General features: G+C 41.7%; 1 protein-coding gene across 1 annotated transcript in view; it reads right to left on the bottom strand.

The window, feature by feature from the left end:
- Positions 1-13,052: 13,052 nt before the first annotated feature.
- Positions 13,053-15,748, bottom strand: part of BGN (biglycan) — a 60,778-nt gene continuing 58,082 nt past the window's right edge. Inside the window, exon 8 of the mRNA XM_072431801.1 lies at positions 13,053-15,329. Within this exon, the coding sequence (XP_072287902.1) occupies positions 15,132-15,329 (198 nt within the window). The 3' untranslated portion in view covers positions 13,053-15,131. The remainder of the gene's footprint in view (positions 15,330-15,748) is intronic.

Below are 15,748 nucleotides of genomic sequence, written 5' to 3'. Positions count from 1 at the left end.
AAGGGTGGCATTCTGACCACTAGGGAAGAGTGAGGGAGAATATTAAGTTCAACCTTGCGGCGAGATCGGGCCTTTCTCGCTTACCAGAAATGTAAGCGAGAAAGGTCTTCTGATTCGCTGAGAGGTTGAGCTCTCACCGAACGGGAGGATTAACAGGGCTGCATCATGCAGCCCTGGAAATCCTCTGTGATTCCCGGGCACTAGAGGTTAATTAACCTCTAGTGCCCCGGGGATCGCACACTCTTCTCAATGAGTGCAGCCACAGCTGCAATCATTGAAAAGATGCTTAGCACAGGAGGACCTCCTGACATTGTAATATAAGTATCTCTTACAAATATGACATGTGTATTAGTAAGAAATGTATCATTTGTAAGAGATACTTATATTATAATGTCAGAAGGTCCTCCTGTGCTAAGCATCTTTTCAATGAGTCATGAGGGAGGGAGTAGCCCCCAGGGGGTGAAGGAATAAAATAGGGAAGGTAGTAAGATGGGAAACATTCTAAAACAGAAGAATCAGGAAGGCTTCCCTTCCTCCCTGGTATTTTAGTAATTTAGGACATGGGCGGTTTGGGGTCCTTGGGGGCAGTAAGGTAGTGACTGTCGTGGTGGTGGGAGGATCTGCCTTAAGTGTAGCACCTCCCAAAGTAGTGGTAGTGAAGTGGCAGCAGAGGCTCAGGAAGCCAAGGGTCTGCTGGAGTAGTCTCTTTCCTGAGGTGAGGGTGGTGCACTTGGGAGCAGGAGGATCATTCCAAGGGGACAGACCCAAATTGTGTTTTTTTGTTTAAGTTACTGCCCTCAAGAACCTGCAATCAGTAAGTGGGTGCCACTAGTTTAAAGATAGAAAATGTTGCTTGGAAATTTGCCTAGGCTCTGGGAATTGTTGCAGTGAAAGTTTTGAATATACATATGTTGTGTTTAACCCCCTGAGCAGTAACCCCAAGTGTGACTCGGGGTAGAAAAAAGATGTGACTTGGGGAAAGTAAACCTATGTGAAAAAAAGTAAATCAAGTCTTACCTGATCCGCCGGCATCCCGCATTGTCTTTCGCGTCTTCTCTTTTCATTCGCGTCTTCTTTATTCCTCAGGCCATCATCTTCTGCACACGATGAGTCACCGGGGAGTTCCCGGTGACGTTGGTGCTTGTGTACGTTACCGGTGAGGCGCGAAATTCTAAATCCATTTGTATTGCATTCAATACAAAATAACTGTAATAAATGCAATACAGTGGATTTATATGTGTAAAAGCAGTACATTGTCTTTCATAAACATTTATTTTACAGTATATATAATAGTATGAGTATAATATATATTTTTTTTTAATTAAAAAAAAAAATTATTTAATTTATTATTTTGACATTATTTTGTGTTTCCAACTTTTTTTATACTTATACTATTATTATACTCTAAAATACATTTTCGTGAAAAACAATGTACCGCTTTTAGACCTATAAATCCAGACAGAAATGAACGGCTCAGGAGGTTAATAAACGAAAAGTGGTAATACTGTAATTTCTTCCAAATGGTGGTCCGGAAGTACCTTTAGGGGGGAAGGGTGTGAAATAAAGGAAAATGGAGGGAAAAGGTGAATGGGGAGGTGACATCAGTGCTGCCAGGTTATGTCTAACCCTAATATATAAAAACATTACTCAATCTTTTGTCAATCGACACATGTAAATATGGAAGTGCTCAGAGCAAAGCATTTCCGGGTTCAGGTCATGAATGAAAAATTAGATGTATCTCTCCTCCATAACTTCCACCAGCTATTGCAAAATTAGTCCTGTCCCATGCTTCCTGGAGGAGCAGGAGAGCCCAGGAACCATGGCTTGGTTTTTTGGGTGGAACTTCAAAGCCATTTCATTCACTTATACTGGAAAGCCCTTAGCCGGCTTTACAACTCAAGGTTTCTATAGCATAGAATAACGTTCTTCTTTTGGAATATCTGCAGTCTATACTATTGCAATGCAGTGAATATTTTGCAGGTTTGGCTTCTTGGAGAAACCCAAAGGTGGAGAAACCCAAAAGGCTCGACCAACAAGATCAACCTAATGGACGGGGGACCAGAGACTCAATGAAAAGACTAAAGGATGTGATGGAGGACCAGGTTTTTAGGGTTACCACAACGTAATTCCTCTGTAGTCCATCTGCCATTAGTTTCTAGTGGAGATAATGGTGACTTTGTGGGTTGACTTTCTATTGAGCACCCATAGGTATTGCACATTTTTAATGTTGAATGGAGCATGATGAATGGAGGGGGATTGTAATACCATAAGTAAAATTAGTAAAAAGAATGCATTGTGCAACATTCCCCATCTTTTTAAAATGAAATCCAATATGTCCCTTAATTGTATTTGTAGGCACACCATTTCATAGACACCAAATTATTTTATGGTGGTGCTATGTGAACGCGTAATGATGATGGCGGTGGTGGGGGAGCTTAAATTACATCAATCCCATTACCAGACGGGTAAGTAAATACAATCCCCCCGCAATCTCAATTTTCTCAGATTTTTTTTGGAATGTCATATCATGGCTGGCATGAGCAGCTTACTGGTTTCCTGGGTTACGTAAGCATTGCTGCGTCACCATGGTGATGTATCCCTGACACACTCAGTCAGTGCACGCAGCTACGCAGTGCATTCTCCTTCGTAACATTAATATGTCATCAGCCTGCCATTTGCTGTCAGAGAAATAATGAAGCTGTTGCCCACCTTGAGGGCTTTCAAAGGAAAAAGAGCTGGAGGGGGTGGCAAAGCATCAAGCGGGGATATGTGGGGGTGGACTGATGAAATGACTGCGTTCCTGGTCGGTTATGTGGGCCTACCTGACCCCCCCCCCCCCCCCCCCCAAACTCTATTAGTGATTGAGATCCTATATATATGACTAAAGTCATTTAAAGTTCCTGGGAACACTGTGCACAACCACCAGTACCACTTCTCTCGTCCTGTACCTCGGGTATAATTCTCAGTATTTGTACTTATTTTGTATGTATGGATATTTTTTATCCATTATTATTTTTTTGCAAAAACAAACAGAATAACATACAACATATCACAATATTTACAATATTCTGTACATAAACACTTCTAGAATAAAATCAAAGTCCCACCATTCTTGGCTGTAATAAAGAAACAATAAAATCAGAATGTTTTCCTGGAACAGAATTCAGAGATTCACATCATTCTACAATTCAGCATTTTTCCTGCATTTCCTGATCTCTAATGATTTGATCCATCTGAGCTCGGACATAATGAAATCTATCACCTTCCCAGGAACAAACAATTCATTGCACATGGCCACCCGGGTCCTTGCATGCCAGTGATAATATTTCACCACAGATATTATGATAGATTGTTTCTCGGTTTATATTGGGAATTGTCCGGGGGACCCCATACACCTTGTCCGAGTAACTCAAATGTTTCAGCTTCTGAAGTCTTCCAGCCACTCCTTCCCAGACCTGACAACTCCCCGTACAATCCACCATGAAATGCTCTATAGACTCTTCTTGGGGACAACCTAAGGGACAATTCCTATTAGCTGCAAATTTTACACTTCCCCTAACAAATATTTTACTGTGCAAGGACAACCAGGTGACATCAAACACCTTTGCAGGAAATCTTTGGCCATTCAGATATTTCAAACTTTCCTGCAGAGCCAATGTGACACAATCTCTGAGTGCCAGCGGGGAACAGAAGAAGGACCTGCAGATACTATGATAGAGCTGTTTTCTTGTGCTGTTCTGCAGGTATGACTTCTCTATTCTCCATTTCCTCAGGGATTTCACACCTGAGCGCAGGTATAGTGGAAGGTGACAATAAGACCATCTCCCCCTCTTTAGTGTATTTGCCCTTAACCAGCATTCTGCAAAGGGCTCTATCCAGGCTCTGACGCTGCTTACCCATATGGGACGGACATTGGTGTCCAGGCTCCCAAAATTCACTTTCAGGAACAAGGAGTCAAAAAATAGCCCCGGATTCAACATGCCCAACCCCCCTTCTCTTCTCTGCAGGTAAGTCACTCCTCTTTTTATTGGGTTTAACCTATTCCCCCACAAAAGCTGGGAAAACAAACTAAACAGCCTAGCAGATAGGCTATCAGGCAATGGGAAGACCACAGACACATAGAGAAATACAGGGACCCGGTAGGTCTTTAACATCGCCACCCTTTCTCTATAGGTCAGCTTGAAATGTTTCCAACGTTGAACTTTTACATTCCCAGCTTCTAATTTCTCCTCCCAGTTTATTCTAGCATTGTCTTCTTTACCAAATGTAACCACTAAGATCTTGATTTGGGTTGAGGCTATCGTGAACTGTGCCAGATGAAAGCCAGGATCACCTTGCAAGGTCCAGAGAGCTTTACTTTTCTCCAGGTTGATCAGTGACCCTGAAGCTTGGGAGTAATTTCTTATAGCTGCAGATAACATGGCGGCCTCACGAGGAGTGGATATCACAGCAGTCACATCATCAGCATATGCTACCATAGTCAGAGGAGGACTATTGGGAATTATCACCCCCTGGAATCCACATTTCTGCAAAGACCTCAGAAAAGGATCGATAGCAAAGATGTACAAAAGTGGGCTCAAGGGGCAACCTTGTCTCACCCCTGCCTCTACCCTAAAAGAGTCGCCTTGCCACCCATTGATGAGGTGGAAGCTCTCAGCTTCTCTGTATAAAGTTTTTAACCGATCGACAAAGAGCTCTGGGATGCCATACTTCAGCAAAGCTGCCCATAGGTAGTCATGGTCCACTCTGTCAAAGGCTTTACACTGATCGAGGCTGACAACATATTTACCATAGCCAAAAACTTTACATCTCTCAAAGATCCCCCTTAATGAGATGACAGCTCCAGAGATGTTCCGTCCTTTCACCGTACCAAACTGACTGCTTGTGAGTAGTGATGAGGAAAGACTAACCAGTCTAGAAAACAAAATTTTAGCTAGAACTTTCCTATTGACCTTTAAAAGGGCTATAGGCCTCCGGTTTCTAATATCAGTTGGTTCTTTGCCCTTTGACTGTAGGACTAAGGATGACAATGTCATCGACCGGGGCATCAGACGCTTTCCTAGAAAACTCTTATAAACCTCCACAAGAATAGGAGCCAGAAAATGTCTAAATTTCTTATAAAATTCGGCATTTATGCCATCAGGACCCGGTGCCTTCCTCTGAGACAACTTGTCTATGGCCTCTTTGACCTCCGCTACCGTTATGTCTGCTGTGAGGGGGGAAAAGTCTAAATTATTTGTGTCCGGACCTGGAGTTGTTGCCAAGAACTTGGTCATCCTTTCATTATCTAAATCCTTTTTCTGGAATAAGACAGCATAGTATGTTTTTACAACTTCTAGGATTCCTGCACGGGAGTCCTGTAAAACCCCATGGGTTCAGCTCTATCCTTGAAATTCTCAAAGGGATCTGGTGTTCCCAGGGTCCCGTATTCTCTTCAAACTTTAAGGAGTTGTATCTGCTGTACTGATATTGCTTAATTTCAGGTTTAAACTGGATTATCTTTTCCCTTGCAACCACCCCATCTGAGTAACTCCAAATCTTTCTGTAATCTCAGAAGCCACACCCTGCACAGTACCACTTCTCTTGTCCTGTAACCCAGGTGTAATTATCTGTACCTGTTTTTATTCTGTATGTATGGACTGTGCACAGTACCACTTCTCTTGTCCTGTATACTGGGTGTAATTCTCAGTATCTGTTCTTATTCTGTATGTATGGACTCTGCACAGTACCACTTCTCTAGTCCTGTACCCCGGGTGTAATTCTCAGTATCTGTTCTTATTCTGTATGTATGGACTCTGCACAGTACTACTTCTTTTGTCCGGTAACCCGGGTGTAACTCTCAGTAGCTGTTCTTATTCTGTATGTATGGACCCTGCACCATACTACTTCTCTTGTCCTGTACTCCGGGTGTAATTCTTGGTATTTGTTTTTATTCTGTATGTATTGACTCTGCACTGTACCACTTCTCTTGTCCTGTACCCCGGGTGTAATTCCCAGTATGTGTTTTTACTCTGTATGTTTGGACTCTGCACAGTACCACGTCTCTTGTCCTGCACCCCGGGTTTAATTCTCGGTAGCTGTTCTTATTCTGTATTCTGTAGGGCAGCACGGTGGCTCAGAGGTTAGCGCTCCGGCCTTTGCAGCGCTAGGTCCCAGGTTCGATCCCCAGCCAGGACATTATCTGCATGGAGTTTGCAGGTTCTCCCCATGTCTGTGTGGGTTTCTTCCGGGTACTCCGGTTTCCTCCCACATCCCAAAAAACATGCAGTTAGGTTAACTGGCTTCTCCCTAACAATTGACCTTAGACTATAATAATCACATATGACTATGGTAGGGACATTAGATTGTGAGCTCCTTTGAGGGACAGTTAGTGACATGACTATGGACTATGTACAGCGCTGCGTAATATGATGGTGCTATATAAATACTGTATAATAACAATTCTGTATGTGTGGACTCTGCACAGTACCACTTCTCTTGTCCTGTACCCAGGTGTAAATCTCGGTATCTGTTCTTATTCTGATGTATGATGTATGGACTCTGCATGGCACCACTTCTCTTTTACGCACTTCTATTAATGGACTAAACCATTAAACTTTTCTAAGAAATAAAAAAAATAATTGAATAAAGCATTAGATAATCTTATTTTTTTTATTCCACATTAGGTCAGCTTGTACTATAACCTTTCATCTAGATTCATACTGAATAGTAAATGCCTCTCCAAGTTCCTGTTTGCAAGCAGTAAAAAATGTTTTTGAGTCACTGAGCATTTAAACTAAGCCTGGTCTGTTGAAGACTAATTATTACAAATATTGAAACGTTTTTGCTTATTCATTCCTCTTGCTTGATTTAACTGCGGTCTTGACCATGGTCTTCTTTCATCTATGTTTCTAATGTTTAAATAAACGTTTCCCTTTTACTCCTAGCAAGGTCAGCTATGTAATTGCCCAGGGCCTCCCATCTTCTCCAGGGCCAAGAATGGAAGAGCTGGAACTCCTTGTATTTGGGGCCCCCAATTTATATGTATCTATAGCCCCATTTTGTATGCAAATATCCCTGGCTTCTGGCCCTAAATACTCTGGGATATAGGCTCAACTAGCATTGGACCAAATGGCTGCCATATTTTTAAAGTGAAACTAAAGTTCCCCTTTATTGCAGAAAAGGACAGGTGATGTTCCTCCTGCAAAAAGCATTCTTACTTGTCTGATCTCCCCCTTCAATTGTCAAAATCACTGAGCTGCGCATGCAACAAGCTACTGGGCACCAGCAGCTGTCCTTGCACCTGCACAGAAGTTACGTCACCCGGGTCCAGTCAATAATTAGAACATCAAATGAAAAAAAAAGTAGGAAGGATATGAGAATGTGCCCACAAGAGACTAGGGCCAGTTGAGTATAAACCTGGTTTAGTTCTGCTTTAAAAGGAGCCATTGTCAGGTTAATTTAAGGGTCCGAAGGATTGATCTTAACATATATATAAACCCAAGAACTCAACTGTATGCAAATTTAAAAATATTTAGGTACAATCTGGAAGTTTAAGTGCATTTTTATCCAGTCTTGGCAACCTCCAGTGTAGATACATTAACTGGTCTATCCAGCTCTCCTGAAAAAGCTGAATGTAGTGGAAGTATGGTACTGGAAATGGGAAGGGCAGGAAGAGACAACACAGCCATATTGGTTGGAGGGCAAGAGAGGCTGAAGATATGAGACATATTTGTGTTTTTAGACCATGCAGCTCTGCCTTTATGAACTATTGGAACTGATTCAATTCCTGGATATAAAGTTTAATGGACTTAAAATGTAATGCAGAGGGAGGAGAAAGTCATATGGTGGCCACCATGTATTAATGACTTCTGGACCCAATCTGTTCCATGAATTGTGTAGTACACCAATTCAGGGCCACCAACCTCACATATCTTAAAAGTACTGGCCTATGGGAGGAATTTCCACTGCTTCCTCGAGCCCTGCCTGCCTCCTAGTTTCAAGGATTCTCTTAAGACTAACTAAGTAAAGTTACATTTGGGGGTGATTAGATAAAAGGGAAGCCTGCAAAACTTTAACAGTTCAAAACCACTGGTTCTCAGCCCAGTCATAATTGGTTCTTTCTGAGGTATTAGACAAATGGTCTGAATGAGAATACAGATTAATGTCTGCTTGGAGTTTTTGGCATAAGTCATACTCAACACAGCTTGTCCATCCTCCTAAGTTTTTATTATTGACTAATATCTATCATTACCTCTAGCCATTGCCATCTTTGTTACTTGGCCTGTCTGCCTTTCATTGATATTTTAATAAAGGACGGATTGCCATCAGAAATTTCTAGGCCCCACAATAGAAGAACATCTTGGGCCTTACTCCCCCATGTCTAAAAGTTTAAGTATTGCAAAAGTCAAGCTGCCCAGTACAGGGCCCAGTACAGAACTAGTTCTTGTCCATTGTTCCCTTTCCTTCTCTAATGACAGCCCTGAATAGAATGATAAGGTTTTGGCTTAGGTTTGTACCCACTGGAGGGATTATTCCTAATTTCCTATAAAAGTGATAGCACAGAAAGTGAGAAAAGTCTACCCCATATCCAGACAGATGGAGCTGTCAGTTGGATAGGCTCCAGTATGCATTATAGAGCACACATGGGATAACCAAAAATGAACCCACAGATTGACCACATTACTTGGTCCACCATGCAACTCAATGAGAAGGCACAATGGCGCTGCTATTCTATTTAAACAATTGAATCAGATCACATCTGTGTCATGGTTACCTCCAAAGAAACCTAGCTCCCGTTTTGCCTGTAACGTTCCTTCCAGCGTGTTTGCTGTCAGTGCCATATGATTTCCTCTTTTTCATATAGAAAGCCACCAAAGCTGAAATCTATAGGTTTGTCATTGTTGCAAAATGTGTTAACACATTCAATAACGAGAAAGCTAGCTGTCAGGTGGAGGAAAGATTCAAATTGGAATATTTTGACAAGGTGTTTTAACGCAGAAGGGAAAAGGTAATACCAGAAACTAATTAGTCGTAGACATCTTGACATCTTTTCCAGCGTCCAAATTGAGAGTGAAAGAGCAGATGTCTGAAAGTCTGCTAGGCTGTTGGGCTGCTCCCGAAGACAATGATCATTGAATATAAGGCTTCCTCTGGAAGAGCCCAGAGCATTGTAGAGTCTCCTCAGAGGAAATACTTCAATGAAGTTGAAGAGCCTGAGATGAAAAAGAATGGGAAGCAATGAAACTGAAGAAAAACCATATGCTGTGACACATTTTTACTCTTCCCTTGTGTTTTAGCTGACGGCATGCTCTCAGGTCAACCCAAAGCAGAAGAAGCCAAACGTTTTGCTTAAAAGAGTCCTCTCATGAAGTGATGAAGTTATTCTCACAGTCATTTCAGCAATTGAACTTTCTTTGTTCTAATACAAATATGTATCAGTGACACCAGTCCTTTTCATGACCATTGTCTGGCTGATCACCATTGTACATAGAGCTGGCAGGGGAAATCTTCTACGATTGGGATTTTCTTCCTGGCTATGCTTTAGATGATATCATCTGTCAGAGTCCAGTAAAAATGGGTTGGTAGTAGAAGATCTCCTCTATCTGCTCCACAAGTGAGGTTTTGAGGGTCTATGCTCAGGTCTGGGGTCTCCTAATGTGAATGTAAGTTTTGGATGTAAAAGGGTGGCATTGATGTAAAAGTTGGGGGGCTGTGATGTAAAGAGGGATCATTGATGTCAATATGAGGGTCAATCTGATACAAAGGGTGGATTCTGACATTAGGGAGATTCTGATGTAAAATGGAGCCAATGGTGTAAAAATAAAGGGTCCAAATGTGAAAGGGAAGTCTTAATGCGAAGAGAATCGTGGTGCACACTGGCACTTCTGAGATTAAGGGAATGTGAAATGGTTTTTACTCAATGGCTTGGGCCTCATCAAAAATTAACACTGGGGCCCATAGATCTAAAGCTAGAGGACCATCAACAGTGGTAGCTGCATTGGAAGGGGGGGATCAGGTCCAAATTTCACATGAGGGCTCATGGGTCGGTAGTTACCCTACTAATAGGAGGGTGAATAGATTATGATATAATGGATGAGAAGCTAAACTTTGGGCAAAAGGCTATTTACACATGCCTGATGCAAACATGGGTTAGGTTTTACCAGCAAAAATTTTGTATTTCCCTCCATCCAGTTTTGAGGTTTATGCAGCTGCAACACACAGCCCAGCCTTATTGACCTGGTCAGTAAACCAGATTTTTTCTCTGGTGTAGTTAAGTAATATAATCAGGTTTGGTTCTTGCCTTGCGATTGGAAAGAGAGGGAGAAGCAGCACATCCCTTTGTCATCTTGATACCTGATTGGTTTCTTGTGCTGCTTCCTTGGAATGGAAAACCAAGCTGGAATGCTTGCATTAGAGGCCCCCACTTTACATTTTCCCAGTGCCCAATGCTATCTAAAATCATCCCTATGAATTCTGTACACTTTTTAGACTGATAGAACATTTTTCCCCCTATTTATCTAATCCTATCTAAGGCTACACTCTTTATTATTAACTAGCAGGGGCGCTCTTCAGATGGGTAAATGCTCATAAAATGGGGCAACCCATCCAAAATATATACCCAGTTCTTATTCTGTAGGTGGAATTCTCATAGAAGGCACCTGGATGAAGTTGATTTTGGATTAGAAATATACATTTTTTGCATTGACTTGTTAGCACTTATTGTAAAATTACAGTTTTTCTGTATCGCAAAATGCAGTTTTCCTTGGCTGTGATTTGCCTTTTACCCCAGCAGGTCAATCTTCTTCTTAACTTCCCAGAATCTCCTTTGATACAGCACTCCGCTCACACATCTGACCTTTGCTAATTGCCGGCATGGTGTTAAGGCCAGAGCGGTAATGGCTGATGTCTCCAATCTGCCTCTTCACGGGAAATCGATAAGTTACAGGACAAGTGGCAGATTTAGAGAGAAAATTCAGTCTTGTTTTAAAGTGCCAGATGTGTCTTATTCACACATTGCAGTTTTAAAGTGACCTGCAGCTTAATTCTTATTTTCTTCACATTGCACACCCAGCAGGGTTTAGTCACAGCCGAGATCTCACAGCAGAACTTTTAATGTTTAAGATGCCGGGTTATGTAAGTTTGGTTTTGTAAGGTTTAATTAAGAAATTGTAACTTCAACAAAAAAGACAGCTGTGGCTGTAATACTTTCCTCTTGTTTGGCGCTGCCCTCTGCTGAATTTCCTTGTCACCACTAGATGTCCTCAGTCTAACTACACTTGGTCCTTAGATGTTGTGGATTTGCTATTTTTGCAACCTTATACAGAAGAATTTCCAAGTTATTTGAAAGACAACAGCCAGGTCCTAACTAACCTTTACCTTGTACCAGCCAATCAAATCACTGCCTTTTATTTATCATAGTGGGCTCCAAAGGAGGTCCAAATAGATGAGGTTGTCCTACTGTGTCAACTCCAAAGGTGTAGTACAGTGAACATCGTCACACTTAAACAGGAAGTGTAATATTAGCAGGAACCCCAAGTAAAAAAGGGAACAAAGAAAAGCAAAGAAAAGACAACACTGGGGGGTTGTTTACCAATGGAAAAGGAGTGACAGCACATATATAGTGTTTGTACGCAGGTAATATGAAAAATGTATGCACCCCTTCCTTCCACCCCTTCCAGCATTACAAAGTCAAGCTGAGGATCCAGGCTAACCAGCAAGGGAACCAGGTACAAATACTTGGCTCCCATTTTGACTAGCCCAGAGCCAACACTTTCATCCGGCTCACTTGATGGTTAGGCTGGACCCTTAACTTGCATCTGGTGGCAAAAAGCGTGCATGGCTACAATAATATGTGTAGTTTAATGGGGTACAGGTAATAGACCTCCTATACAGACCTCATTGACAAACAACCCCAATGACAAATCCCTCCAACAAAGACATCCCTTCACTTCAGACCTCAGTGACAAACTCCAGAAACAGACCCCTTACTGATAGACTTCCCACCCAGTGACAGACCCTTGGTGTAAATCTCAGTGACAGACTCCTTAGTGGCAGACCTTTGTTCCAGGCCTCGGTTACCAACCCCCACTCAGATCTCAGTTTCAGATACCAATTGCAGACCTCAATTACAGACCCCCCCTTTAAGACCCCAGTTCTAGACCCTATTTCAGACCTTAGCCATTGACCTCCCTTTCAGACCTCCATCACAGCCCCCCTTTAAGATCTCAGTTACAGACCCGCTTGCAGACCTCAGTCACAGACCCCAGTTGCAGACCTCAGACAAGACCCCTTGCATTGCAGACCTCAGTCACAGACCCTCCTTTAAGACCTCAGTCATAGACACCAGTTGCAGACCTCAGACAAGACCCATTGCAGACCTCAGTCACAGACCCTCCTTTAAGACCTCAGTCCTAGCCCCCCAACACCTCAGTCACAGACCTCCTTTCAGCCCTTAGTTATTTACCCCTGTCACAGACCCCCATTTCATACCTCACAAACTCCAGGCAGAACATCACATGACCAGAAGCAGGAAGTGAGGGTATTTTTCTCTCGTTCTCCTGTTTCTGTGTTCCCGTACCAGCATCAGGTGCTGGGACAAATTTTCCAAGACACTGAGGTTGGCACAGAAATTCACCAATGAATTCTTGCCCCATTCATTGGTCAGGCCCAGTACATGATTGGGAAAAAATGGGCACTACCTTCAATCCTGGTGCACCAAGCCTCATTCAGTCCTCTCCCCTAGTCTTTATGCAGTGAAGCTATTTGAAAACAGTAATTAATGCTCAAACACCCAAGGTCAGCCTGGGCATTGTTCAGTTGATGTCAACTGAAAGAGAGCATTCTAGTTTGTATAGAGGTATTTAACACCTGGCTGTGCCAAAACATCAGTTCCCAATCTCCCTATGGCGAAGATCACATGACCATTTGCCCGTCTCATCATGAAAGCCAACTGCACCATTTTTCTCTGGAACTTTTTGTAGAATGACCCATATGGGCAAAATGTAAATAGGGATAGCATTTTTGGATTTAAACTCTTTGTTCAGATGATCAAACTCTAAAAAAATGCAAACTTTGTACAAATATGTCCACCACTGATTTATTGCTTTGGTATATCTACAAAAAAAAACATTTATTTATGCATCAACATTGTGGTATTTTATGCAAAAACAAACAAACTTTGGAAAGCTGGTGGTTACAAAATAGGTATATATTTTTTTATTTATTTAAGCGGTTTACATTTATTCCCTTGATTCCTGATTTAAGAGCACCCTGCTTCAGATCAATGCCATGATTGGTCCTCTTGATGGCAGTCTTACCCCAACGATTCACACCGGAAGCAATATACAAAGGCACACTAAAAGATGCTCACTTATTTATTTTTTTCTGCAAGCTGGTAATAAAAACATATGCATGGTCCTGCATGATAGGTAAAGTGCTGTGCCTACATTTTGCAGCCCTCTTAATCCCTTTATGGCCCCCCAACTTTAAAGACTGGCTATTCAGGGGTGAAATCATAAGCAAAAATACCATGAATGGGTTTTTTCATGGGTTTTTTCATAAATCCCTATTTAATGTACAGCGCTGCGTAATATGTTGGCGCTATATAAATCCTGTTTAATAATAATAATAATAATAATAAATCTTTTACAGCCAAGAGGGTCTGCTTTGACGCCTTGCTCTGCAAAGCATGTGGAGTGTTCTTGACAATGATGAACAATAGTATATTTATAAAACAAAATTGCTAAAACGAAGGAAGAGGTGTCAGTGGGATGGCAAATTTTATTTTTTAATTGTCAAGTAGTTAACCCACACCCAGACTGGTCCCATTAGTTACAAATGAAATGTACTGCGTGCTGTTTACATATTAATAATTACATAATCTTGTGTCATTAAAAAAAAGGGTCCAAGATGCTCGGTGACCACAGAGCATGTGCAGTTGTTTATTTTGGGTTGCTTTTTGTAGAAGTGGCTTTGGGAATATGAGGGGATGTGAGGCCTGGGGAACTGACCACAGAGCATGTTCAGCTGCTCACTAATGCCGACACCAATTGGCTGCTTTGTTGTATGTTGAGGCAAAGAAGAACAATAGAGAGCCAGAATAATATATGTCCAAAGATCCATCCAATAGTTCATTAGAACATAACAGCCAAAGTGTTTTGGAGGCCAGAGCTTAACAGCCATGATGTTTTGGGACCAGACAATTTCCCCTTCATCATGTCCTAGTGATTCCAACAAATCTGGATTTAAAATAGTTCTTACACAAGCAGATACAAGAAGAATAGGTGCCCAAGTGGTCCTGGATGTCTATCACAGCAAAGAAACAGCAAATAGAATTTTTAAAGAGCACTGCTTCTTTGAATAGAAGGCACCATCACTATGATCATTGGACCAACTTATTTATTGACATGGCGATCCATAGTTTTTCTTTGCCTCAAGTCCTTTCTTGGACGTCTGGTTAGTGGTCACCATGTAGTGCAAGTGGCCCCACCAGAGCTTTAAAGTGTATGTTCTTTCTAATGATCTCAGAACTTAAACACTGAAACCCCAGCACCTCTATAACTTTTAGATCTTTGCCATATGTTGGGCCATGAAAGTTACCGAGGCCAATGGCATCCACGTTTTTTTATGCTTCCTGACCATCAAAGAAAGGTTGGAGTTCGGGATATGGGTGAGCACATCTTGCACGGTATGTAATATGTGTTAATACCAGAGGAAAATGATTCCAAAAGCAACCAATAAAAGCTCAGCTGGAAGCTGATTGGTAACTCTGGATGACACCTCCTTCCGGCCCTACTTTGGCTCAGCCAGTTATAAAGCTTGCTGGGAGCTCTGCTTCATCAACAACCGGAGAGCTACATATTCTAATAAGCTTATCAATAATTGGGTTATAGAACTGTGACTATACAAGTTTAGTGCAGCTACTGCCTACCTCCCTGGCTCTTTAGACAGCTAGGCCAGAGGATAGGTAGACAGGAAAAACACCTAAAGCATGGGGTTTATTGACCGTTACATACCCTCTCATGGAGCATTATTGGCCTAATTTTAAAAATAATATATTTTTTTTACTCTTTTTAGTCTGATTGAACAGTTCTCTTCATCTTGTTCTCTTTTGCTCTGTCCTTCATTGTGTTTGTTCTCCTCACACAGTTCTACTTCCTGTAATTGCCAAACTGGATGGCCAAACGGTCGGTGACACAACGGAAAGTGGCGGGCTGCACCTCCCAATATGGCACTGGGTTATTGAAGAGGCTGATTCCATTATAGTAAGCGCGTTTCACCCCAAATCCAATTGGACAGAAATCATTGACGCCCACCTGAGTGATGTTATTGGAATGTAAGTATACAACCTGGTAAAGAGAAATTAAAAATGAATATTGAACATTTTTTTAAAGGGACACTTTAATATTAACAAAAATAATGTAGCTCCTCCCTGAAGCTTCTAAAAGATTGGGAGCTTCATTGGGAGCTTCTAAAAGATTTCTGCCTTGTCCTTTGGAACTCAATCAATGTAAACTTGATGTTTTTCTACAACAAATGAGTGAGAATTTCTATGCCTTTAAATGTAGTTAGGGATATGTGAACCTGCTTGGGTTTGGAATCTGAACTATTTTGTGAATCATACTCAAAGTTCTAATTTCACAAACCATACTGAAGTCTATAGGGAGCAAATCAAATTTTCCTTTCAGGTAATTTGTAGGGAGAATACAAAAGCTGCCTTAAGTTTGTGCACATATCTTTCTTCCAAGTGTCTCCAGTCCAGACATGA

The sequence above is a fragment of the Pyxicephalus adspersus genome, chromosome Z (genome assembly GCF_032062135.1).
Source record: "Pyxicephalus adspersus chromosome Z, UCB_Pads_2.0, whole genome shotgun sequence".
Lineage (NCBI taxonomy): Eukaryota > Metazoa > Chordata > Amphibia > Anura > Pyxicephalidae > Pyxicephalus > Pyxicephalus adspersus.
This window is presented reverse-complemented; position numbering and strand designations above follow the sequence as displayed.